At 41.2% G+C, this 25,444-nt stretch overlaps 1 protein-coding gene across 5 annotated transcripts in view; it reads left to right on the top strand.

Moving 5' to 3' along the window:
• The window catches only part of LOC133419935 (RAS guanyl-releasing protein 2-like), a 76,614-nt gene that overhangs the window by 10,403 nt on the left and 40,767 nt on the right, over positions 1 to 25,444 (top strand). For 3 of the 5 annotated variants that reach the window (XM_061709411.1, XM_061709412.1, XM_061709410.1), the window contains exons 2-7: positions 5,620 to 5,752; positions 7,100 to 7,202; positions 7,298 to 7,354; positions 8,151 to 8,282; positions 9,279 to 9,429; positions 17,568 to 17,741. In XM_061709411.1, coding sequence (XP_061565395.1) covers positions 5,683 to 5,752; positions 7,100 to 7,202; positions 7,298 to 7,354; positions 8,151 to 8,282; positions 9,279 to 9,429; positions 17,568 to 17,741 — 687 coding nt within the window. In that variant the 5' untranslated portion in view covers positions 5,620 to 5,682. The remainder of the gene's footprint in view (positions 1 to 5,619; positions 5,753 to 7,099; positions 7,203 to 7,297; positions 7,355 to 8,150; positions 8,283 to 9,278; positions 9,430 to 17,567; positions 17,742 to 25,444) is intronic. The other 2 variants (XM_061709413.1, XM_061709414.1) reach the window with 2 other exon arrangements.

The raw sequence follows: 25,444 nt of genomic DNA, 5'->3' as shown, positions 1-25,444 counted from the left end.
ATTAACAACCCTGCAACTATGACATACCTGCCATTCTTATCAGCTATGACATTGGTGGGTGAAAACTGAACTTTCTTACTGATTAGAATAGCGACTCCTCTGGATTTGGAGTTGAACTCTGAGTGAAAAACTTGACTCACCCATGGGCGCTGCAACCTATGATGGTCTTTAGTCTGAAGGTGAGTCTCTTGTAAGAAAACTATAGAGGGCTTTAATTTTTTCAAGTGTGTAAATACCTTCGACCTTTTTACTGGATGTCCCATGCCCTTGATGTTCCAACTAATGAAACGAAAAGATGTGCCTGGCCCAGCAATATCAGAACTTATGGTGTTATTACTCATTTAAGAACATAAAAAAAAAAAAAATATATATATATAATAGAGTAAAAAAAAAAAAAAAAAAAGAAAAAAAAAGACAAAAATAAAATAAATAATAAAAGTGAGCTGAGTTAAAACACCCTCCCCCCCCAAAACCCTGAACAAGTACACCCATAGTCCCCATAAAGAACAAGAACAGTGGAGACAGCAGTGTCATTCTGAAAAACGGTTGTTCACAGCAAAATAGGAACAACTCAGAAACAGAGTAACCAATGGCAGAAGAACAAAGCGAGAAGTGACTCCCACCAATTTCAAAAAAGAAATAAAATATGTGCAATATTGATAAACATATATAAAAAAAAAAAAAAAACAACCTACATTGGGAGTTCAGCAGAAAAAAAAAAAAAAAAAAAGAGGAGGAAAAAAAAAAAGTGCGGCTCACCCTGGGATCAAAGTCTTCACATAAAGCATCGCCTCCTCCGGAGAGGTAAAGTACTTCTCTGCACCCCCATGAGTAATACGTAGCTTCGCCGGGTGCAAAAGTCCATACCTGACTCCTTCAATGTCCCGGAGAACACGCCTGACACCGTTGAAGGCAGCGCGAGCACGGGCCACCTTCGCAGTATAATCCGGGAAGATCGATATCACTTTGCCCCCAAATTTGATAGCCTGAGGCTCTTTTGCACGACGTAAAATGTCGACACAATCATTGTAGTAGTGGAGCCTGCACACTATGGCTCTTGGTCGCTCACCCGGTTTAGGTTTGGGTTGAGTGGTCCGATGAGACCGATCAACCAGGGGTAACTTCTCCATCCCGAGCGCCTCCTTGAGCATCGCGGCCACGGCTGTGGGGGAACAAGAATCGGGGCCCTCTGCGACACCGAGAATCCTGATATTGTTGCGGCGTGATCTTGACTCTAAGTCCTCACATTTTTCCTCCAGCATAACAACTTTGGCGGTGAGGCGGTCAATCGATGCTTTCATCCCGACTACGTCATCAGTGCATCCCGAGAGCGCCTCTTCCACGTCTCCCATTACTCCCGTTAGCTTAGCCAACTTAGCATCGGTACTAGCCTTGTCATTAACTAGTTGAGACTTCACCGATTGCAGTTCAGACTTGATAGGTGACAAGGCATCACCTAGAACTTCTTGCAGCTGCTTTCTTATGATTCCAGCAATATCCTCTTTCAGAGAAGCCATTAAGTCCAGTTTTAGGGCATCAGTGTCCATACCGGGCGGTGACGGGGCTGATTCGGATGCGACGGCCTGTGAGCACGGCTTCAGGTGCGTCTGAATGGTGCGGGATTTACCCTTTCCCGTCATTGCAAAATGGCCAAAAAAAAACTATCAACGGGCACAATGTGCAACCAACAAAATAAAATGATAGGTTGAGTTACAAAAAAGCACAGTTGGATAACACTTATAATAGAAATTGGCAGGAGCCACCGAAAACACGTCCTACTCCATCAAGCGCTCGGCCACTCCCCTGTAAAGCTAAACTAAACTTATAAGTGCAATTGACCATCTGTTAATGTTTCTTTGCTTTTCTATTGTTTCTTTGCCTTTTGTTGTTTCTTTGCTTTTCTATTCTCTTTTTGGTTTTCTGGAGGTCGGTAGCCAAAAATAGAAAGTTGGTACTATAGGATAGGCTTTTATAAGCAGTTTGCTTCTGCCTATGCCTTTTCAGTTATTGATCAACACATTTTTTTGGTTTTGTATGAAAAGTTAATGCTGTGTACAATGTTTTTTTGGTGTTGTTTTGTGTTGCAATGACTGAATAAACTTAATTCATTCATTCATTCAATGGCGTTACTAGAATATGACAACAAATGTCTGTTTGAAGACGCTGATTCCTACCTGATGAGAGCACAATAAGCGCCAGATGTTTGCAGGCTGTACCTGAGGTTTCTGCAGAGGCAGTAGCGTGAAGGTGTCTGTGTCCATCGAGAAAAATGGGACATTTTTATTACCGAGTAAACCGGGGGCAGAATCAGCTCGGTCAACGTCCCTTTATCCTCCCTTGTGCCCCATCCCACACTTTAATCCGCCTGATCAATGACCCTGGGTGTCATCACCAGGCAACCAGGACAACTCCACAGCTCTGGCAGCGCGTGCAACGTCCACTCAGTCCACTTCTTCCCAGCTATAGAAACACAATCAGAGAAAGGGCTATGCATGTGGGGGTTACAAGTCAGAATGAGAGAGACCTCGTTATAAATCAGTTTGAATTTTCCTGAACGCTTGCAGAGAATTGATTCCTGGGTTGCGACAAAGCGCTTGTGTCAGCGGGATGATGAATGGTGCATTCGCATGAAATGGCACGATGGTGTCATCATCAGGACAGGCTCCGCCGACACCGCAGTGCCAGACCAGACTAGATAAAAGGAGCCTCGGCCTCTGCAGAGGTGGGAACCCTGTGTTTTCTGTTCATTGTGTCAAAGAGGGATGTGCGAAACAGACACCTGTGTGGACGGTGGTTTTATTTCCCCCTTTGGCTTTCGAGAGCAGGCTGTTCTGAACTGAAGTCAATTGCAGAAGTGAAACAGATGCTAATTACATCACCAAAAAACATTGAAAAAGGACTAATTCCCCTTTTCATATCAAGATTACCCCAATCATGAATATCGACTTTCATTCTGTGGCCATGGAGAGCTTCAGATCTATTGTCCTTTCTAGTATATTCAGCAGCAATCATGGACAGGTTTGTCTGGGAACAATCAATACAGGCTGGAAAGGAGATATATGCACCTTTCTCTAAGCTGTGGTCAAAGGCATTCTCTGGTTTTGTTTTCCACTGAGATTTCACTATGAGGTGCAGTACTACTCTATAACCTGGACTCGCTTTCTGCAGCACTATTTATAGCAGCAGAGGAGCATTGTTTTTTGGCTCCTGTTCGCCATTTCTTCACACTTCATCTCATCATCCTCGGACAATTCTCTACCTCAACTTCAGCTTTTTTCCCACCATTGCTCTTACTTTCAGCCCCTTCCCTTGTGCAATTCTAATATTCAGGCTTGGAGAGTGTACTTCTCTCTCATTTCTCTGTATTTTCTCTTCCCTCAGTCCTTACACAAATGAGCGTGGCTGCGACAGCTTGTGAAGCCTGTAATTGAGTGTGTCCACCCACCGTGTTGCAACAGAGACAGTGCGGTGAAATCCTTCATTGTGTCAGCCACAATAGATATATACACATACTCTTCACGCACTCTCACAGTCACCGAACGGAAAACACTCAGAATTAGCTCCAGCGTGCAGCAACAAGGTGTGATTGTTGTGGATGTCGTTGCTCAACTTTGTCACTCAAGTGTAACTATCCTGCTTAAAAGGCACTCAGCAAAATCACTTGTTATCGTCTCACGCTTCACCAGCAGACCTAAAAGTATGCGGATCCAGACGTGACTAAAACATATGGGATTACAGGAAAACCAAACAAAAAAACATTCCTCATTGACGGATTTTAATTAAAGCCGCTGAGCATGTTAGTAACTGTGGTCGCCATGGTTCCCTTTTAAGCATATTTCTTCAATAGAGTCATAACTGACTGCAAACATCATAGAACCATGTCCAGAAAGATGCTTTTTGTTTTCAAAATGTCTGTACTTGTGGTTCCTTTTCAGTGTGGACGTGCAACATGCACGGCGTGGCCTTTACCACATGAGGCTTCAAAGTTCACAGTCATAAAGCATGATATAATAATATCTCTTGAATCCAAACATCCAGGCGCATGACTTTTGTTTTATCGCTTTTTCTGTTTTTGTTTTTGTTTTTTTATGACCAGGAAGAACGGCTTGTTAATTGTTTTTAAAACGTGTTGTTGCAGTTTGCAGCGGCAGAATCGTTGTGGGGTGAAATGGCGAATGACTGGTGGATCTAGGGTTGCCACCCGTCCCGTAAAATATGGAATTGTCCTTTATTTGAGAAAAAAATGTTGCGTCCCGTATTGAACTAATACGGGACACGATTTGTACCGTATTTTCATTAACTTTTACACCATATTCTAGTTGAATTATTGAAATAAATTAACTTTTACACCATATTCTAGTTGAATTATTGAAATAAGTTAACCTTTACACCATATTCTAGTTGAATTATTGAAATAAATTAACTTTTACACCATATTCTAGTTGAATTATTGAAATAAATTAACTTTTACACCATATTCTAGTTGAATTATTGAAATAAGTTAACTTTTACACCATATTCTAGTTGAATTATTGAAATAAATTAACTTTTACACCATATTCTTCACCTGTAGGCTATATTATACATCTGGGCTGATGTGGACGTACACAGCATAGGAGGATATTTCAGTTGCTAGTATGGTTGGCTTTCTCTACAGTCATGCAAGTTCAATGCTATTAAAGCACTTTAAACTTTAAATCAAAGCATTTAGTTTTTTCATATAAAATAAACACATTTTTATTCAGTTTAGAAGTTTTGGGGCTTTTTTTTGGCTCCTGCACTGCTGAAATCAGGGCGTCCCTTATTTTCTATTTCTGAAAGGTGGCAACCCTAGGTGGATCACAACAATTTACAACCAGGCATAACTTTCTTGTGTGTAACACCTTAAGATACAGTCATCGGGGCGTAGATACATTGCATAATTCTTTGCTGACTCTAACTTCCTGTACTTTCTTAGAAGGATGTTGGTCCCTAGATAACGTAGCATCAGACCAAGAATAGCTTTATAAGCGAGAGTTCACCAAAGTTTGACTCCATGAGAAGATGAAATGGGTCACAACTTGAGCGTGAAAACAGATGTAATTTGAATCCTTGCAGAACAACAAAAACTGAGGATGACTGGCTCCTGGAAACAGCCAGTTTTGGCTCGAGCAAATAAGTTGAATTCCTGGAGGCTCGCCAGTGGACAGAGCTAACAGCTCATAAATACACACAGCTCCTGTTGCTGCTCAGACACAGCCATTTTTAAACATGTCAGCATGTTATCAACATGTCTGTGAGCTGATGTATTACCCGGGACTGAATATTTCTGCACGATACCATTTTTGTAAGATTTTGTCACCATGTCAGACAACACATGTTCTTTGACGGGCCCTAGCAGATGTTTTTGCTATCGTATTGGCACCACTAATCAAAAATGTCAAACATTCACCAGTCCTTTTATTCACCAATCAGACATCACCACAAATGCAGTCATAGATGTGGCATATGGATCTAATAACTGTCCTATTCAAGATGCAAAATAAGTGTCCATTCAGCTATTCAGTTCTGTCTGTTTTTCCTGAATTTCCGTTTTACTCACTCCTCAATCCATGTATTTCATCTTCTGTCCCTATTCAGTGAGTGTCGTAGGAGTCGAACTGCATATAGTGAAACGAAGGACGAACGAAGACGAAAGGAAGGATGGAATCCATATTATCCGAGCAGTCGGCCACGGTGGACGAGCTGGTGGAAGCATGCATCCATGCCTTCGGTTTGTCATTTCCTTGTAATAGAAAAATGTCATTACATTTTAAACTAGTTGCGCACTGCGAGATTATTGTGCCACATCTGGTCCCAATTCTGCTCTTCTGACGATCCTAAGTAAAGTCCCAACTGTCCCGGTCCACAATTTATCCTGTCAGATTTTCCTGCAGTGTGAGGTGTGTGTGGGGTGAATGTGATGCTTTCAATCTCAAAATTGTAAATAATATCCATCATATTGAATAGTTATGATGTTGTGTGTGCTATTTTATGATTGTTTTGTGGATGCTTCATAAGAATCAGTCATGAATCCTCAAAAACCAAGAATTATCTATAAAAATCTGTTTAAAGTTAATTTAATCATGTGGTGTCATATACACAGTACTCGAGTTGAGGGGGGAGGAGGGGGGATGGCATCCCCCCTGAAATAAAAACAGTCAAAATCATCCCCCCTTTCCATCCCTTATGTCATTTCTTCAATGAATGTGGTTTTACTGCCATTTCAACATTTAGAGTCATCACCAGAAAAATAACACCAGAAAAATAACTTTTTTGACAATTTTCACCTGTTTCAAGTACATTTTCACTTGAAATAAGTAGAAAAATCTGCCAGTGGGACAAGATTTATCTTCTCATTAGCAAAAAAATCTTGTTCCACAGGCAGATTTTTCTACTTATTTTAAGTGAAAATCTACTTGAAACAGGTGAAAATTGTTGTTTTTTTCCAGTGATGAGTCTTGTTTTAAGTGTAATGAGATTTTTTTTTACTAAAATGAGACATTTTAACTAGAAATAAGACAAATATTCTTGTTAAGATTTTGAGTTTTTGCAGTGATCCATTTTACTTATCCTGTGAAGGACAGAGTCATATTGATAAGTTCAGAAAACTGTTTTTTATTGTTGTGTTTTGATGTATTTGATGTAAGCCCAGTGGATATTTAAAGCTTACAGAAGGCTGCATTTAACTGCTGCTATGTCATTCCTGCAGTATTTCTGCAGGTGTTTTGGTCACTGCTATTATTTGTGATATATTATATTATTTGTAATCAGCACAAATTAGCTGTCCCCATATGATAAAATCCACCATCCCCCTTGATTTTTTTTTACAACTCGAGTACTGCATATACAGCCTCCCTCTTTCTTGATAAGAGACTTGAGAAATACAAAAAATCTTGTGATGTTTGTTCAACTCTCTGCACTTTGATACAATGTATATTTCAATTTAGAGTTTAGAAAATAGTACTCTGTTAAAATGCTTTTTTTTTGTACAATTTACTGGCACTCAAATAAACTACTGATCACAGAGCAACTGAAAACTATGTTAATCAGATTTGTCTGATTTTTTTTCTTTTTAAAGAAGATAAAGGCACCTTAAAGGATGTTTCCTTGGTTCGAATGGTCCTCATGATGCACCCTTGGTATATCCCTTCAAGTGACATGGCTAAAAAGCTTGTGCTGAAGTATCCTTTAAAATTAAAGCCAAATATCTTGAAGTTTCCATCCTGTTAGAAGAAGCTGCACATTTGATGAAGTCACACCTTGACTTGGCAATCAGATCTCAAGAGGACAGCTGTACTCCAGAGTGCCGAACAAGAATATGCCACCTCATCAAGTAATGAACAAGTGTTTCTCCTTTCTGTTCTTTGCTCTTGCTCTGGTTCTTAATTGGTATTTAATTGCATTTGATTTACCGTATTTTCTGGACTATAAGCCGCACCTGTATATAAGCCGCATCCGCTCTATTTAAAAAAAAAAAGATATGCAAGCCGCAGATATTTATGTTGTTAGATTAGATATTTACTACATGTACAGAAGGATTTTGAACTGTAAATGATGTACATGTTTGTACCTAAATAGATCAATTCCTAACAGTGTCTTTTAACACGGCAGCAACTTTGCTGATTGAAACGGGACAGAACCAAGAGAAAATAACCAGTATTTATTTATCTATTTATCTGTTTGAAATCTGCTTCTACCTACTTCTATCTGCTAAAGAAGAAGTAGCGTATTCTTCTTTGCATTTATTTTGTCTTAGTTTTGATTCTAATTCCGGTTAGAGCGCCCCGAGCGATGGAAGAAAAATCCACAGAATAGCCGCACCTTTGTATAAGCCGCATGGTTCAAAACCTATGAAAAAAGTAGCGGCTTATAGTCCAGAAAATACGGTATTTGTTTTGCTTCCCATGGATGCTAAAATTAACTTCATACCATATAGAAACTAGTTTGTGTTGTGAAAAGTTACATTTTATCACCATGTAACAAGCGAGACTGATGAAAAGTGTCAAACGTAAAGGTCACAGTGTCGGAAGCTGTCACATTCTAGTCAGGTCTGTTTTCCTCTTTTCCTCTTTTTCCCCTCAGTTTATGGCGTCATCTGTCTGTCTTTCCCCCTTTGGCCTTTCTTCCAGGTACTGGATTTCGGAGTTTCCCGCAGAGTTCAATCTCAACCCGGAGCTGGCAGACCAGATCAAAGACTATAAAGACCTGCTGACCACCAAAGGCAATGAGAGCCAGAGTCAGCTCATTGATCTGGACAGTGTGTGAGTGAAGTGGCTGCTAAATGCTGCATGTGTTGTTGACAGTGTAACTGTGTACCTGTGCCTTCAGGCATTAGTGTGCTGTTTATTGCCTGTTCAGAATTACAGAGCTGTACAGTGAAAGGTGACTTGTTATTTGTTCATACAAAACATTTCTGTGTGACCTCGGCTTCCAGACCAGATAAAAACGTTTATGGCTGTTAAACAACCCTTCCTAAAATAAATTCTTCCCAAGAAGTTTTATGCTGTAGTTTGCTGAGGTTTTAATTGGCTTTAGATACTTCTCAAATTCAATACATCAGGGGTATTCAACTAGATTCGGCCGGGGGCCACATCTGCAAAAGGACTGTATGGAGACGGCCGCACAATTTGAAAATGTGGGGGTTTTCAAAATGTATTTTGCACTCAAAGACGAAGACTTATGTAAATATAATACGTTTGTATTATACATTTAAATATATCTAGTTTACATATGAATTATGTATTAATTGTCTCCAGATTTAGTAATTGTGAATGTTAAATATAATATTCAGATAAAGAAATATTATTTTGAATGCAAGTTTATGTTGAAACCATGCATTGTGCAAACTTAATGAAATTGATATTGACCTACTTTTAATAAAACACGCCATAATGACAAAGCACCACTTTCCACCAAGATTTCCTTATTTGAATATTATATTAAGCATTGAGCACAACCATTTTAGTCCATAGTAGCCAGTTATAAAAATATTATAAAAAAAAACAAAAAAAAAAAAAAAAAAAAAATTCAACAAACACCCCATTTTTTGAAATATGACCAGGGGCCACATAAAAGCTCCTGGCGGGCCGCATGTGGCCCGCGGGCCGCCAATTGAATATCCCTGCAATACATAGTCCATAATGCAAGTTAAGCGTTAACTTGGAGTGATTATAAAGTTATAAAATGCATCTTTATAACTTTTAAGGTGTTGTTTGAAAATACCTACAAATACAAAACTGCTGTTTTGCACCTTTCAGGCCATCATATAAATGGAAACGACAGGTCACTCAGCGTGTCCCATCTGTGTCCAAAAAGAGGAAAATGTCCCTGCTGTTTGACCACCTCGATTCCTGTGAACTGGCTGAACACCTGACATACTTGGAGTACAAATCCTTCTGCAAGATCCTGGTCAGTTTGAGCGCAACCTGCAACGAGAAAAGTGCATCTGTATGATGTTTACAGCTCTTGGAGTCTTTGAATTCTTGAGCAATTTAATGTTTACATGACACAGGCCCACTGGAATTGCTAAGCAAAAAAAGGTTTAGACTAAACATTGACTGGGACTGGAGGAGCTGAAGGAAGAAGCTGGGGTGAGGGAGGCCCTTTCCTCCTTGCCTAGGCTGCTGCCCCCATCACCCCAACCCAGACAAGTGGAGATTGATGGATGAATGGACGGATGGATGACATAAATAAATTAATAAAATAGAAATTATATCCTACAAATTTTTATGAGTTCCCTCCGGGTACTCCGGCTTCCTCCCACAGTCCAAAAACATGTGTATTAGGTTAATTGATGATTCTAAATTGCCCGTAGGTGTGAGTTATAGTATGTCTGGTGTGTACATATGTGGCCCTGTGATGGACTGGTGACCTGTCCAGGGTGTAACCCCTGCCTCTCACCTGATAATTAGCCGGGATAGACTCCAGCAGACCCCCATGACCCTGCAAAGCATAAAGCGGGTATAGATAATGGATGGATGGATGGACATTTTTATGTGGTAGTAAAATGTCTCCAAGCAATCTGGTATAAATCCAGTATAAAATATTTTTGTGAGAAGCTTACAGGATCAGATTTTGTGCTATTATCGCCATAGACTTTAAGTCAGGTCAGCCATCTTTGGAACAAGACCAAAATACACCAATTAGCTTTTGCAATTAGCATGTGCTAACTTCTTTTAGCTTGCATTAGCTTCTCATTTCATAATTTCTACTAATTACATGTGAAGCCCCACCCTGCAGCATGCCAAGATTGGTTTGTCCACTCTTTTATGTGGTTTTTACAGGGCACTGTCATTGCCTTTCTCTGTAGGTAGTGCTCTGGTATTTGTCTCTGGTTTTGACCAATAATTACAACTTTGTGTTGTAGCTGAGTATAATTCTTCAAATCAAAGCTTTATGCCATGCTGTCTGATAATAGTACCTGATGGAAGTGTATATAGAGAAAAGTACTCCTTTTTTCCATGAACAAACTGGAATCTATCACTTAAATGTGACTTAAACCAAGCTAATGTGCTTTCTTTTAACACAACATGTTCAAACCTAGCAGCTCAAGCATTGACACACGATGATCCTTGGTATCTTTCACCTGTTCTCTTTGTGTGTTTCTGTAGCAACATATCTAAATTCAGAGTGAAACACTTCAAACAAATAATTTATATGCAGATGATGCTTTCATTTGAAACATTTCATTCAAGATATTTAGAAATAAAAATGAAATTGGTCTATAATTAGCTATAATCAATAGATCAAAACTAGTTTTTTAGTAGATGTTTGAGTACTGTGACCTAAAAAGTCTGAGGGACTCAGCCTGTTGATAATTATAGATACTTTTCAGCCAATATACATTTTAATTAAGGGAAAACCTTGTTGATTAGTCTGGTTAGAATAGAGTCTAAGAGATGAAGCTATTGTTAGTTCCAGCTCAGAGAGTCAACATGACAGAAACAGTCCAGACACCAACAGTCCTGTCCAAAACGGATATATTATATCATCTATCCATCCATCTTCTTCCGCTTATCCGGGGTCGCGTCGCGGGGGCAGTAGCCTAAGCAGGGAAGCCCAGACTTCATCTAGCGCATCTGGGGGGAGTTCCCGGACGACCCTTCCATACCAGGGAGGCATCCAGGAAGCATCCTCACCAGTTCACCAAGCCACCTCATCTGGCTCCTCTTGATGCGGAGGAGCAGTGGCTTTACTCAGAGCTCCTCCCAGATGACCGAGCTTCTCACCCTATCTCTAAGGGACAGCCCGGACACCCTGTGGAGGAAGCTAATTTCCGCTGGTTGTATCCGCGATGTTGTCCTTAGGTCACTAGCCACCGCTACCCACGGGTGAGGGTAGGAACTAGGGTTGCCACCCGTCCCGTAAAATACGGAATTGTCCTTTATTTGAGAAAAAAATGTTGCATCCCGTATTGAACTAATACGGGACACGATTTGTACCGTATTTTCCTTAACTTTTACACCATATTCTAGTTGAATTATTGAAATAAATTAACTTTTACACCATATTCTAGTTGAACTATTGAAATAAATTAACATTTACAACATATTCTAGTTGAATTATTGAAATAGATTTACTTTAACACCATATTCTGGTTGAATTATTGAAATAAATTAACCTTTTACACCATATTCTAGTTGAATTATTGAAATAAATGAACCTTTACACCATATTCTAGTTGAATTATTGAAATAAGTTAACTTTTACACCATATTCTAGTTGAATTATTGAAATAAATGAACCTTTACACCATATTCTAGTTGAATTATTGAAATAAATTAACCTTTACACCATATTCTAGTTGAATTATTGAAATAAATTAACCTTTACACCATATTATAGTTGAATTATTGAAATAAATTAACCTTTACACCATATTATAGTTGAATTATTGAAATAAATTAACCTTTACACCATATTCTAGTTGAATTATTGAAATAAGTTAACTTTTACACCATATTCTAGTTGAATTATTGAAATAAATTAACTTTTACACCATATTCTAGTTGAATTATTGAAATAAATTAACCTTTACACCATATTCTAGTTGAATTATTGAAATAAATTAACTTTTACACCATATTCTTCACCTGTAGGCTATATTACATCTGGGCTGATGTGGACATACGTAGCATAGGAGGCTATTTCAGCTGCTATTATGGTTGTCTGTCTGTACAGTCATGCAAGTTCAATGCTATTAAAGCACTTGATGCTTTTTTTCATATAAAATAAACACATTTTTATTCAGTTTAGAAGTTTTGGGGCTTTTTTTTTGGCTCCTGCGCTGCTGAAATCAGGGCGTCCCTTATTTCTATTTCTGAAAGGTGGCAACCCTAGTAGGAACGTAAACCAATTGGTAAATGGAGCGCCTTTTGGGTCGCTCCTTCTTCACCACAACTCTGGCGGTTGTTTAGGCTCTGGATGTTGTGAGCCTGTCTCGGTTTACATCCGGGACAGAGTCTCTGGATTGGCAGACCGGGGTGGTGGTCCCCCTCTTTACGAAGGGGGGCAGAAGAGTATGCTTTAATTATAGAGCCTCAGCCTCCCTGGTAAGGTCTTCTCAGGGGTACTGGAGAGGAAGATCCGCCAGATCAATCTCGGATTGAAGAGGACCAGTGTGGTTTTGGTCCTGGCTGTGGATCAGGGGACCCGTTCTACAAAAATCAGTTGGTTCCAGAAGGGCACATTCGAGTTTGCCCAACCACATCTGTTTGTGGACTTGGAGAAGACATTCGATTGTGTCCCCCTGGGACTCTTGTGGGGTGTTGACCGGGAGCATAGGGTGCCGAAATCCTTTATATAGGCTGTCTGGTCCCTTTACGTCCGGTGTTAGAACTTCATCCGCATTGTCGGCTGTAAGTCGGACTCGTTTCCTGTGGGGGCTGGACTCCGCCAAAGCTGCCCTTTTTCACCGATTTTGTTCATCATTATTTTCACGGACAGAATTTCTAGGTGCAGCCGAGGAGCAGAGGGGGTCTGGTTTGGTGGCCTCCACCCAGTGAAGTGGCTGGAATGAGAATCAGCTACTCTAAATCAGTCGGAAAAGGGTGGAGCGCAATCTCCGGGTTGGCGATCAGATCCTGCCCCAAGTGGAGGAGTTTAAGTATATCAGGGTCTTGTTCACGAGTGAGGGAAGAATGAAGCGGGAGATCAATCGGTGTGGCTTCTGAGGTGACTCAGACTCTGCAACAATCTGTCATCATATCATATCATATCATATCATATCATATCATATCATATCATATCATATCATATCATATCTCTAGAATAGAGCAGCTCTTGGTGGCAGTTTGATGCAGTAGCTTTTCAATTGTTACTAGCTTTTTAAGTAGTCTCTTCATCAATATCATTGGTTTTAAATCATTTTTCATCCTGGTTTGGCTGGTCTGCTGCTTGAGGGATGTCCTTCATTACTTTTTCATTTTTACGACCTGTTATGTTGAGTAATCATGGCAACGTATGAGTGGTTTACAAGAGGGAGCAGCTGATCGAGATATCAAGAAGCCGAACTGACCGAGACCCCAAATCCCCCACGAGTTGAATAGGAGACGTGGATGTAGAGCAGGACTAAAGGAATTAGAGAAATAGAGGACGGTTAAACCAACGTTTCCAAATGTGATAATCGGTAACATCAGGTTTCTTTGAAATAAGATCACCAAGCTTGAAGCGCTGACAAGGACAAATCATCAGCTGGTACAGACGCTGCGTTACATCATCAGCTCCGCTGTTGCTAAGCTACAGACAACAACCCAGTGTGTTTGTAGCCGTCACTGGTTATTTCAACCACGTGTCTCTCTCTGCCAAATTTGCAACATTTCAACATTTGTGTTCCACCAGAGAAAACAATGTTGTACAAAATGATTGTATTTGCTTTACGCAAATGTCAGAGATGCATGCAGCTCCTCTGCACGACCTGAACCCTGCAAGGTGGATCATAATCTGGTCTTCCTCTCCTCCACCTACAACCCCTTTATCCAAAGAAAACCTGTGACCGAAAGGACTGAGGATGTAGTCACAGGAAGCTTAAGAACCTCACGAGGGGTGTTTTAAAGCCACAGACTGAAATGCACTCTGTGAGATGCCATTAATGCCATGACTGAATGTGTGACTGATTATGTCAACTTCTGTGTGGACAAAATCCTGAGAAGTGCCCCCAATAATAAATCCTGGATCACCAGTGACCTGAAAGAGCTCCTCAACAAGGAAAAAAAGAGTCTTCAAGGAGGAGGACAGGATTATTGAGGATTGTCCAAAAACAACTGAAAGTCACGATTAGAGACAACAAGGATGTGTACAAGAGGAAGCTGAAGAAAAAGCTCCAGCAGGACAATGTAAGAGATGTGTGGTCAGGAATAAACATCACAGGCTTCAAGCGGGACGAGGATTAGGTATGGATGTCTGGACAGAATCAATGAACTTAACACATCCTTCAACAGGTTCAGTTCAGAAACAATCCCAACATCCTCCTCTCCCGCCTCCTGCCAAGCAGACCTCTCATCCTCCCTTGACCCACATCTTCCCTGCCAGACCTAAGCTGTCTCATCTTCCATCCCAGTCATGGATCTTGCTGCTGTTCCATCGTCAGAGTCTTGAAAACCTGTTCAGACCAGCTTGGTGGATTCTTCAGCATCTCTTCAACCTCAGCCTGAGCCAGGACAAAGTTCTAGTGCTGTAGATGACATTCTGCCCCTTTCCAGTACCAAAAATCCATCCATCCATCCATCCATCCATTGTCCACCGCATTATCAGAGTCCGGGTCGCGGGGGCAGCAGTCGGAGCAGGGATCCCCAGACTTCCCTTTCCCCGGACACTTCCTCCAGCTCTTCCGGGGGGACCCCAAGGCGTTCCCAGGCCAGCCGGGTGACGTAGTCACTCCAGCGTGTCCTGGGTCTTCCCCGGGGCCTCCTCCCGGTGGGACATGCCCGGAACACCTCACGAGGGAGGCGTCCAGGAGGCATCCTATACAGGTGCCCGAGCCACCTCAGCTGGCTCCTCTCGATGTGGAGGAGCAGCGGCTCTACTCCGAGCTCCTCCCGGGTGACAGAGCTCCTCACCCTATCTCTAAGGGAGCGCCCCGCCACCCTGCGGAGGAAACTCATTTCGGCCGCTTGTATCCGGGATCCCGTTCTTTCGGTCATGACCCAGAGTTCATGACCATAGGTGAGGGTGGGAACGTAGATCGACCGGTAAATCGAGAGCTTTGCCTTTCGGCTCAGCTCCTTCTTCACCACGACGGACCGATACAATGACCGCATTACTGCGGCCGCCGCACCGATCCGCCTGTCGATCTCGCGCTCCGTTCTCCCCTCACTCGTGAACAAGACCCCAAGATACTTAAACTCCTCCACCTGAGGCAGGAACTCTCCCCCGACCTGGAGGGTGCAAGCCACCTTTTTCCGGTCGAGAACCATGGCCTCGGACTTAGAGGTGCTGATTCTCATCCCAGCTGCTTCACACTCGGCTGCAAACCGCCCCAGTGCATGCTGAAGGTCCTGGCTCGAGGGAGCCAACAAGACCACATCATCTGCAAAAAGCAGAGATGAAATCAAGTGGCTCCCGAACCGTACCCCCTCCGGCACTTGGCTGCGCCTAGAAATTCTGTCCATAAAAATAATGAACAGGACCGGTGACAAAGGGCAGCCCTGCCGGAGTCCAACACGCACCGGGAACAGGTCTGACTTACTGCCGGCAATGCGAACCAAGCTCCTGCTCCGGTCATACAGGGACCGTACAGCCCTCAGCAGAGGGCCTCCGACCCCATACTCTCGGAGCACCCCCCACAGGATGCCACGTGGGACACGGTCGAAAGCCTTCTCCAAGTCCACAAAACACATGTGGACTGGTTGGGCAAACTCCCATGCGCCCTCGAGCACCCTGCGGAGGGTGTAGAGCTGGTCCAGCGTTCCACGGCCAGGGCGAAAACCGCATTGTTCCTCTTGAATCCGAGGTTCGACTATCGGCCGAATTCTCCTCTCCAGCACCCTGGAATAGACTTTCCCCGGGAGGCTGAGGAGTGTGATTCCCCGGTAGTTGGAACACACCCTCCGGTCCCCCTTTTTGAAGAGAGGGACCACCACCCCGGTCTGCCAGTCCAGAGGCACTGTCCCCGACTGCCACGCGATGCTGCAGAGGCGTGTCAGCCACGACAGCCCCGCAACATCCAGAGACTTGAGGTACTCAGGGCGGATCTCATCCACCCCCGGTGCCTTGCCACTGAGGAGCTTTCGAACTACCTCAGTTACTTCAGCTTGGGTGATGAATGAATCAACCTCTGAATCCTCAGCCTCTGCTTCCTCGACGGAAGGCGTGTCAGCGGGATTGAGGAGATCCTCGAAGTATTCCTTCCACCGCCCGACGATGTCCCCAGTCGAGGTCAACAGCTCCCCTCCTCCACTGTAAACAGTGTTGGCGGAGCACTGCTTCCCCCTCCTGAGGCGCCGGATGGTTTGCCAGAATTTCCTTGAGGCCGACCGGTAGTCCTCCTCCATGGCCTCCCCGAACTTTTCCCAGACCCGAGTTTTGGGAAAACTCCAAAAATACCAAAAATATCAAAAATAATCCCTCTTCTCCTAATGAATATAGACCTGTAGCCCTGACATCTCACATCATGAAAGTCCTGGATAGACTTTTATTAACCCACCTGAATAAGCAAACAAGCACGTTCCAGGACCCACTGCAGTCTGCTTATTGTCGTGGGGTTGGAGTTCAAGACGCCATCGTACATCCGCTTCAACAAACCCACAGTCATCTGGACAAAGCTGGCAGCACTGTAAGGATCATGTTCTTTTCTCCAGTGTAGTTAACATGACCAGGAGCACCACAGAGGACTGTACTCTCACCATTCCTTCATCAGCTGTACACCTCAGACGTCCTTTACAAGCTGGAGCGCTGTCTCCTGCAGAAATACTCAGATGACCCTGCAGTTGTAGGTGTATCAGTGATGTATTATTGATCAGTGATCCCGTTTATTCCATCATGGGAGAAGAAGTGGAGGTGGTGGAGGAGTATAAATATCTCTGTTTTCACGTTGAAAACAGACTAGATTGGAGACATAACACTGAGGCTATTTACAAGAAAGGACAGAACAGATTTTACTTCTGAAGAAAGTTTAAGTCCTTCAGCGTTTTGCAGCAAGATGTCATTTATCATCAGTCTTCTATGTCTAGTCTGTTGTTGGGAGTGCAATCACATTTGGAGTCATCTGTTGACTTATGGTGACTTAAATAAACCAAAACTGAAAAAGAAGGCTGTTTTTGTTTTGGAGCCTCTGTCCGAATGTCACATCACATCGCATCACATCACATCACATCACATCATATCATATCATAACTATAACGAAATACAATACTACTACTACTACTACTACTACTACTACTACTACTACTACTACTACTTCAATACTACTACTGCTACTACTACTACTAATAATAATAATGATAATAATAATAATTAAATGTGGCTATAGTAATTTTAAATGTATAAAAATATGGGGGTGGTGATATGTTGTGTAATTTCATTTTGCAATACTCCACTTCTTCTTTTAGTTTCAGGACTATCACAGCTTTGTGATGCATGGCTGCACAGTGGATAACCCCATCCTGGAGCGTTTCATCACGCTCTTTAACAGCGTTTCCCAGTGGATCCAGCTTATGGTGCTCAGCAAGCCTACCGCCCCGCAGAGAGCCGCTGTCATATCCCATTTCATCAGAGTGGCACAGGTCTGTCTTTTTGGCCTATTAGGCTCTGCTTTGGGAATGTTGTTTAGTTCTGGATGCATGGGAGAGCAGACTAATGGTGTGGAGACAAGGGAAAAGTCACTTCCGAGCTTATGACTCATGCACACACTAATAAGCCCATGTTTTCCAAAAGGCGGCAGCAGTTGTGAGAAAACACATAGAATCACTTCTCGCCAAAACTCATTTGTAGCTTGTGGGTTAGACATTTCTGGAACATCATATGAACTGTTGGGTCAACACAAAATGTATTTAAAAGTTTTATTGAAATTGTAAAATGTTATTCCTACCAAAGGGGAGAATTAACACTTTGACACAAAGATCCCATGCCATTAGTTTTTTTTGTTTTTTTTTTTTCCGGTGGAGTTTGCCTGATAATTACGTAGGACATATTTCAGTGCTGCACCTGATTCCTACAACAGAGGAAATGGTTGGGGGTTTTGTTGTTTTGGTGTTCTCTCTAAAATGCATGCTTTGAGTTTGCAGAGAAGAAAATATCTGGGGATGAGATGAACATGTCAACTTCACATAGGGTGCTTTCAGACCTGTGGCCCGTTTGTTTTGTTTTCCGATTCAGAGGCTAAATCGATACAGTTGTTTCATTTTTCATTTGTGGCGTTTGTGTTCACAAGGCAACCGTCTGTAGCGGTTCAAAGCTGTTAATAAATGCCATGCGCGAACCAACTGTTCTCTCACTGGTCAGAAATGAACGCGGAAGGAGTTTCCTCTTCCGTACCCCGGGAAAAACCAAGACAACATAACAGTTATGAGTGAGTTGTGTCGGTTGCTGTGTGGATTCTGTTCTCACTGCAAACGAACCGCTCCAGGTCTGGAATGGAAGCGAGCCCATACCACCTCTCCTAGGAGATCTCGGCTCGCTTGTTTTGTCCCGCATCCGAGCGTGATTGCTGTGTTCACATATACCAAACGAACCGATCTTTAGGGGAAAACGCTCCCTGTTTCGGAACAACTGCTCCAAACGGGACAGGTGTGAAAGCACCCATAAAAAGGATCCAATGGAGATTCAAACATGAAACCTTTTTCAGAATTAATTTCCCTGGCAACAAAGGGAGCTGGTGATGAGGTGAGGCTTGAGCTGTGCCAGTAGGCCTACAGTTTAAGTTTAGGAATTAGTTGTTTAGCTTTCATCTTTTTTCTTTAACAGCAATGGACTGACCTGTCCGGGCCAGAGTCCTCTCCTTGATGAGAAGTGGTACGTCGTCACGCCTGGCCACATCCCTGAATGGGATTAAACTGGTGTAAAAAAGTGACCGATATCAGAATGAATATTCTTTTATTCCCACAGTTTTTGACATTTTAAAGGATGAGTGGTAGTAGGGCTGGGCGATATGGACCAAAAGTCATATCTCGATATTTTCTAGCTGAATGGCGATACTCGATATATATCGATATTTTTTCTGTGCCATAATTGGGGTTTCCCCCAAAGCATTATAGCATAGCATCTCTGTTAGCATCTCTGTTAGCATCTCTGTTAGCTTCATTTTTTTCTGAGGCAAACCCTTAAAAAAACAGTCAGTTTTAATACAAAGCCTCGTGCCAAATGTCACACAGGTACCTTTATTAACAGAGGTCTGCACAATATCAAAATGTATAAAACAAATGAAATAAAAATAAACTGCCTGCATATATAGAATAAAAATGCTTCTTGAATAAAATAAAACAAATATCCCTTTCCTGCATAACAATTAAATTAAAATACACTGTACAATTAATACAATGTAGACAGTAACAGGCAGACTTTTCCACTGAGGTTGACAGTTGTGCAAATAACAAAACATTTGTGCAAATCTCAAATAAAACATTCAAGTCAATTTGTCACAAAATAAGCTATATCAAAATTAAAAAAAAAAAAAAAAAAAAAAAAGAAATTTTAAATCGATATAAACGATATTGTCTCGTACCATATCGCGTTTGAAAATATATCGATATATATTAAAATCTCGATATATCGCCCAGCCCTAGGTGGTAGTCATGGCTAAGGCTAAGCATGCATCTCTGGAGCAGTTGGTGGATTAATACAGCATGCTGTCTTCCTTCACAGACCAGTTCCATTCACGTAAAGCACTTTCCTTGTTGCAAACATTTCCTCACTTCAATCTAATTAAGCACTTTGCGTAATGCAACCTAAAGCAAGTCTAAAAAAAGAAGTTTGATTGTCATTTAATGGTATCAATACAGTTTTCTGCTGTTGGATGCGAGGCCAAGGCAGAAGTGGCTAAAAGTACCTCTGATGATGGCTGGGCGCTGGCTCCGACCGACTGATTTAAAACACATCAGCTAAATACTGAGACAGTCAGTTTCCCCCACAAATTATTATGGCATCATTAGTTAGATTCACTTTTTATGATACTGTAACTGTGGTGTTTGTCCTTTGGGAAATAATTTTATAATTAAAAAAGCCATCAAAGAAATATACCTATTGGCAGATTTTTATTTTCACTCTTAAGCTCTAGTGCATATGTCCAAATATGGGCCAACAACACCGGGACCAAATGTCAAACTAAAGCCCTCAGCGTGACAGTTTCATCCATGTTTTATTTACTGTTTATAGTTTCCACACTTAATGCAGTCTAATATCTATGACAAGAGGTCTACCAATTATTTTTTTCTCTCACAATGGGATACCTCCCTTTGTGTATTCTTCTAAAGCATTTATCTCAATAGACCAAGCATGTTTTGACTGGTAATTGCTACAGTAAGTCCATGCCACTGCCCTTGCTTGTATTAGGACCCTGCATAGTTCAGGGTAGTTTTGTCTCCAGCAACATTGTTTGCCCAGTGAGACATATGCTACTTCAAGGATCAGGTTACACAAGTTACTTTAACTGTGTCATAGCACTTGTTTTGACGTCGTACTAGGATGTCCCCATATTGTTATACAAGCTTATCTCAAGCGAGCCCCAGTTCTTGAGGACTTTTACTCTGTTCCAGTGAGAGCCCAAAGCTCAGGGTTGCACAAATGTTTTGGATGGAAACAACCTTGGGCCGGGGCCAAGGCACAGCCAGATTATGAGTGGCAGCTTTGTACGACGGAGTAATAGGGCCAAACTAAGAAAAAAAAAGAAGGAAATTACGAAAATAAAGTCATAATAATATGAGAATAAAGTCGTAAAATTACGAGAATAAAGTCATAATGTTGCGAGAATAAAGTCGTAATATTTTGAGAATAAAGTCGTAATATTACGAGAATAAAGTCGTAATATTACGAGAATAATGTCGTAATATTAAATATATTATAAATATATAAGATAACTTCACAAGATGCTCAATATTCAACATTTTAACACACTCTTCCTGTTAGAGTTCTCATAAATTACCACTTTATTCTTGTAATATTACGACTTTATTCTCATAAATTACCACTTTATTCTTGTAATATTACGAGTTTATTCTCATAAATTACTACTTTATTCTCGTAATGTTACGACTTTATTCTCGTAATATTACGACTTTATTCTCATAAATTACGACTTTATTCTCGTAATGTTACGACTTTATTCTCGTAATATTACGACTTTATTCTCGTAATATTACGACTTTATTCTCGTTATATTACGACTTTATTCTCATTATATTACGACTTTATTCTCGCAACATTATGACTTTATTCTCGTAATTTTACGACTTTATTCTCATAATATTACGACTTTATTCTCTTACGACTTTATTCTCATTATATTATGACTTTATTCCCGTAATTTCCTTTTTTTTTGTCTTAGTTTGGCCCTAATACTTTGGAATATTTGTATATTTATATAGTTTGTACAGCACTTGTTGTCCTTAATGTAAAAAGAGCAAAACCCTGAAAACCTCAGGGGAAATGCAAGTGCATGAGTAATGAGTGTGTGGATGTCACAAACCTAGTTTGAGAGCGCGGTGCTCCGAGGTGAAGCTGTGACTGCAGGCTAGCATCGGCATCCACATACGTGCGTTGCCTCCCACCACGGTCAGGCAGCAACCCCTCCGTGAGCAAGTGCGGCTGAGTTCCCGGCGAGCCAGCCTGAACGTGCTAGTCATCCTCTGAAACTCTTGTGAAACTGACACAACGCCTGAAGGAAGCAGGCGGTTTAATCACTAACTTTTAGCTCAGCTCTAACTCACGGCCGTTCAGGCAGAGCTGGTGTGAGTTCTTACTCAAGAGTTTAATTTCGCAAATACAGTCTCTGTCACCTCTGGTGTGAAGGAGAGAAGTCTCCATTTTCATTAGCTGGCGTAACAAATTAAAAGAAGTGTTTTAGCTGTAGAGCTAAACATGAGAAAGGGGTGTTAGCTGGCCTGCTGAAATGAGGAAACTTCACTGCAAATCACTTCCAGTTACAGAGCAGCACCCTAGTCTGGAGAAAAGCATGTAGCTGAGGTAGTTAGCATCTGGTGACGTGGCAACAGCCTAGGGCTGGGCGATATGGACCAAAAGTCATATCTCGATATTTTCTAGCTGAATGGCGATACTCGATATATATCCATATTTTTTCTGTGCCATAATTGGGGTTTCCCCCAAAGCATTATAGCATAGCATCTCTGTTAGCATCTCTGTTAGCATCTCTGTTAGCTTCATTTTTTTCTGAGGCAAACCCTTAAAAAAACAGTCAGTTTTAATACAAAGCCTCGTGCCAAATGTCACACAGGTTCCTTTATTAACAGAGGTCTGCACAATATCAAAATGTATAAAACAAATGAAATAAAAATAAACTGCCTGCATATATAGAATAAAAATGCTTCTTGAACAAAATAAAACAAATATCCCTTTCCTGCATAACAATTAATTTAAAATATACTGTGCAATTAATACAATGTAGACAGTAACAGGCAGACTTTTCCACTGAGGTTGACAGTTGTGCAAATAACAAAACATTTGTGCAAATCTCAAATAAAACATTCAAGTCAATTTGTCACAAAATAAGCTATATCAAAATCAAATTATAATTTTTTTTTTTTAATCGATATAACCGATATTGTCTCGTACCATATCCCGTTTGAAAATATATCGATATATATTAAAATCTCAATATATCGCCCAGCCCTACAACAGCCTATTAGTAGATGTGTTTGAATGATCATCAGTAAGTTAAGAGAGCCAGATTGGAAGGAATATTTCTGAGGAAGTCGTATGACTGTTATCCAAGAAAAACAAGTGCAATGAATGAGAATGTTGTTGTCTCATATACTGTCTGTCGTTCTCTGGCACATAGCTGAACACTGACAAACTTTCACAGAAGAAGCAGCTGGTCTTCATTACAACCGATTGCACTTGGTGTTATCATCACTTCGGTCTGCCGGATGGGCGAGCTGAGTTCTTTCCTCTGATACAAGTGACTCATCTCCACTGTAAAGATGGAGCTTTAGTCAACTACAGAAAGTAAAGGAGTATTTTATCCTAATAGGCCGTGGTGCTTCTGGGAATGCTTCCTCAACAGCTCCTGTATGTCTGCTCAAGGATTATTTTTATAATTACCAGCAGTCTCAGCAGCACGGGGGCTGGATGAAGCACTGCTGCCTCGAGCAAGAAGTTTCCTGATTTAAATTCTGGCCCGGGCCTTTGTATGGGCAGAAATATGTGCCACTAGAAACTGAATTTGAATAATTTATATTTGAATTTGAATTGCTCAACTTGAATTATTGCATTAAAAAACTGAATCTGAATCACATCATTTGAATTTGTATTGTTTAATTTGAATCATTGCATTGAAAAACTGAATCTACATTCAGTTCTCACAATTCAAATTCAGTTCTTGCAATTCAATTTCAATTTACTGGAGTTACTGTGCCAGACATCCAGGTCTTCCGGAGGAAGAGCAATCGAGTGCAGATACAAAGAACTCATTTCACGTAGCCTACTATAACCTCTATTTTCTTTCAACGATATAAGCGACCAATGGGAGCTAGATATTTAGAAACCTTTGTGTTTTCTCCATTCTGTGTAAAAAGTGTCGATTTTTATCTTGCCCTGTTACAACCAAAAACGTAATAACGGCCAATAATGTAATAACTGCCAATAATGTAATAATTTTGGCCATTTCAAATGTAATAAAGCCAATAGTGTAATAATGTGCCAATAATGTAATAAAACTTTTGAGTCAATAATGTAATAACTTTTTGCCGATAATGTAATAATTTTGTAATCATTTTTTAATACTAGGCCAATAACGTAATAACCAGCCAATAATGTAATGCCTTATTACATTATCGGCAAAAAGTTATTACGTTATTGGCTCAAAAGTTTTATTACAATATTGGCACATTATTACACTATTGGCCTTATTACATTTGAAATGGCCAAAATTATTACGTTATTGACAGTTATTACGTTATTGGCCATTATTACGTTTTTGGTTGTAACATGCCCTTTTGTAGAAAAATTTCTGCTGAGGAGTGTGTGAAGATTTGCAGCAACAGGTGACACGTGACAAGTGCGCGCAGGGAGGAGAGGGGGACAGAGGGGGGAGGCGGGTGCTGACGCATCCAGGTTTAATGCAATTATTCAAGTTGAGCAATTCAAATTCAAATATAAATGATTCAAATTCAGTTTCTAGTGGCACATATTTCTGCCCATACCTTTGTTTCAAGCGCGTGGGTTTCCAACTACCTCGAACTGTCCAAAAATGTGTATGTCAAGTTAATTGGCGATTCTAAATGAACCATGGGAGCGGGGGTGGTTGCTTTGACTATGTGACCCCGATGTAGGGTGTGGCCTCGCATTTTGCGTGAATATCCAACAGGTAAAGACAATGAATGTATGGATAAGAAGTCCGTATTTGCCTCCACTTTTGTATTTGAATCTGTTTGTAGAGCAGATATCAGTCATTCGTGGTTTCTTCTGCCGGGTCCTCGCTGCTCCCTTATCTGAATACAAACGTCCTCCAATCCTCAGGAGACTCCTGTCAAGAGAGGCTGGAAGAGAGCTCTCCTAAGTGATTTCCACTCTTTGATAATGAACACTTTGACTTGTTACAGAGCTTCATGGCGCTCTGAAACGGTGGGGTTCAGGACCGTTTGTGATAATGAACAGCATTGTTCAGTGAGATGAAGCACAGTTCAGTTCTGCTGAACCAAGTGGAGTGAGCTCTTGCTGTTCACCCCCGCGACACAATTCCTCCCTTTATCCTTCAGAGGAAGAAAAGAATCAGAGACAAATCCAGTGCTCACAGAGATCAATGCCACTCAACGAGTTTATCCGAAACCTTTTTTTTTTTTTTTTTACAAAAATCCCCGTGCAGAGCAGGAGTTGTAATCTGTTCATGAGCCGTTTGCTCTGGTAACAGTCAGATTTCCCAGACTTTCCTCAGGATAAGATGTCATAACTTTGATGATCTGTCTTTTCATTCAGTGTTATGATACAATGGTACGCTGACACGTCACATTAAGATTTTAAATCTGTTTAAACATTCATCACCTACACCTGTGAAATACCACAATATTATAATCATCATGCTGACGTTATAGACAATTTTTAATGCTAATTAAAGCTGCGAGCAGCGATGAACGGGCCCTCGCACTCATAGCCACCGCCCCCCATAAGCATATCAGAAATAAACACCACCCACGACTCTCTATGTCAAACCATTCAAAAGTTATAGCAGAAAATAGGGACAACCAATCAGAAGAAGGGGCGGGGCTAATTTTCACCAATTATGGTCAAGGACTCAATACCGAGTCCGATGACACCACCC

This window comes from Cololabis saira, chromosome 20 (assembly GCF_033807715.1).
Source record: "Cololabis saira isolate AMF1-May2022 chromosome 20, fColSai1.1, whole genome shotgun sequence".
Taxonomy (NCBI): Eukaryota; Metazoa; Chordata; class Actinopteri; order Beloniformes; family Belonidae; genus Cololabis; species Cololabis saira.
The sequence above is the reverse complement of the archived record's forward strand: the minus strand, read 5'-3'. Positions and strand labels throughout refer to the sequence as shown.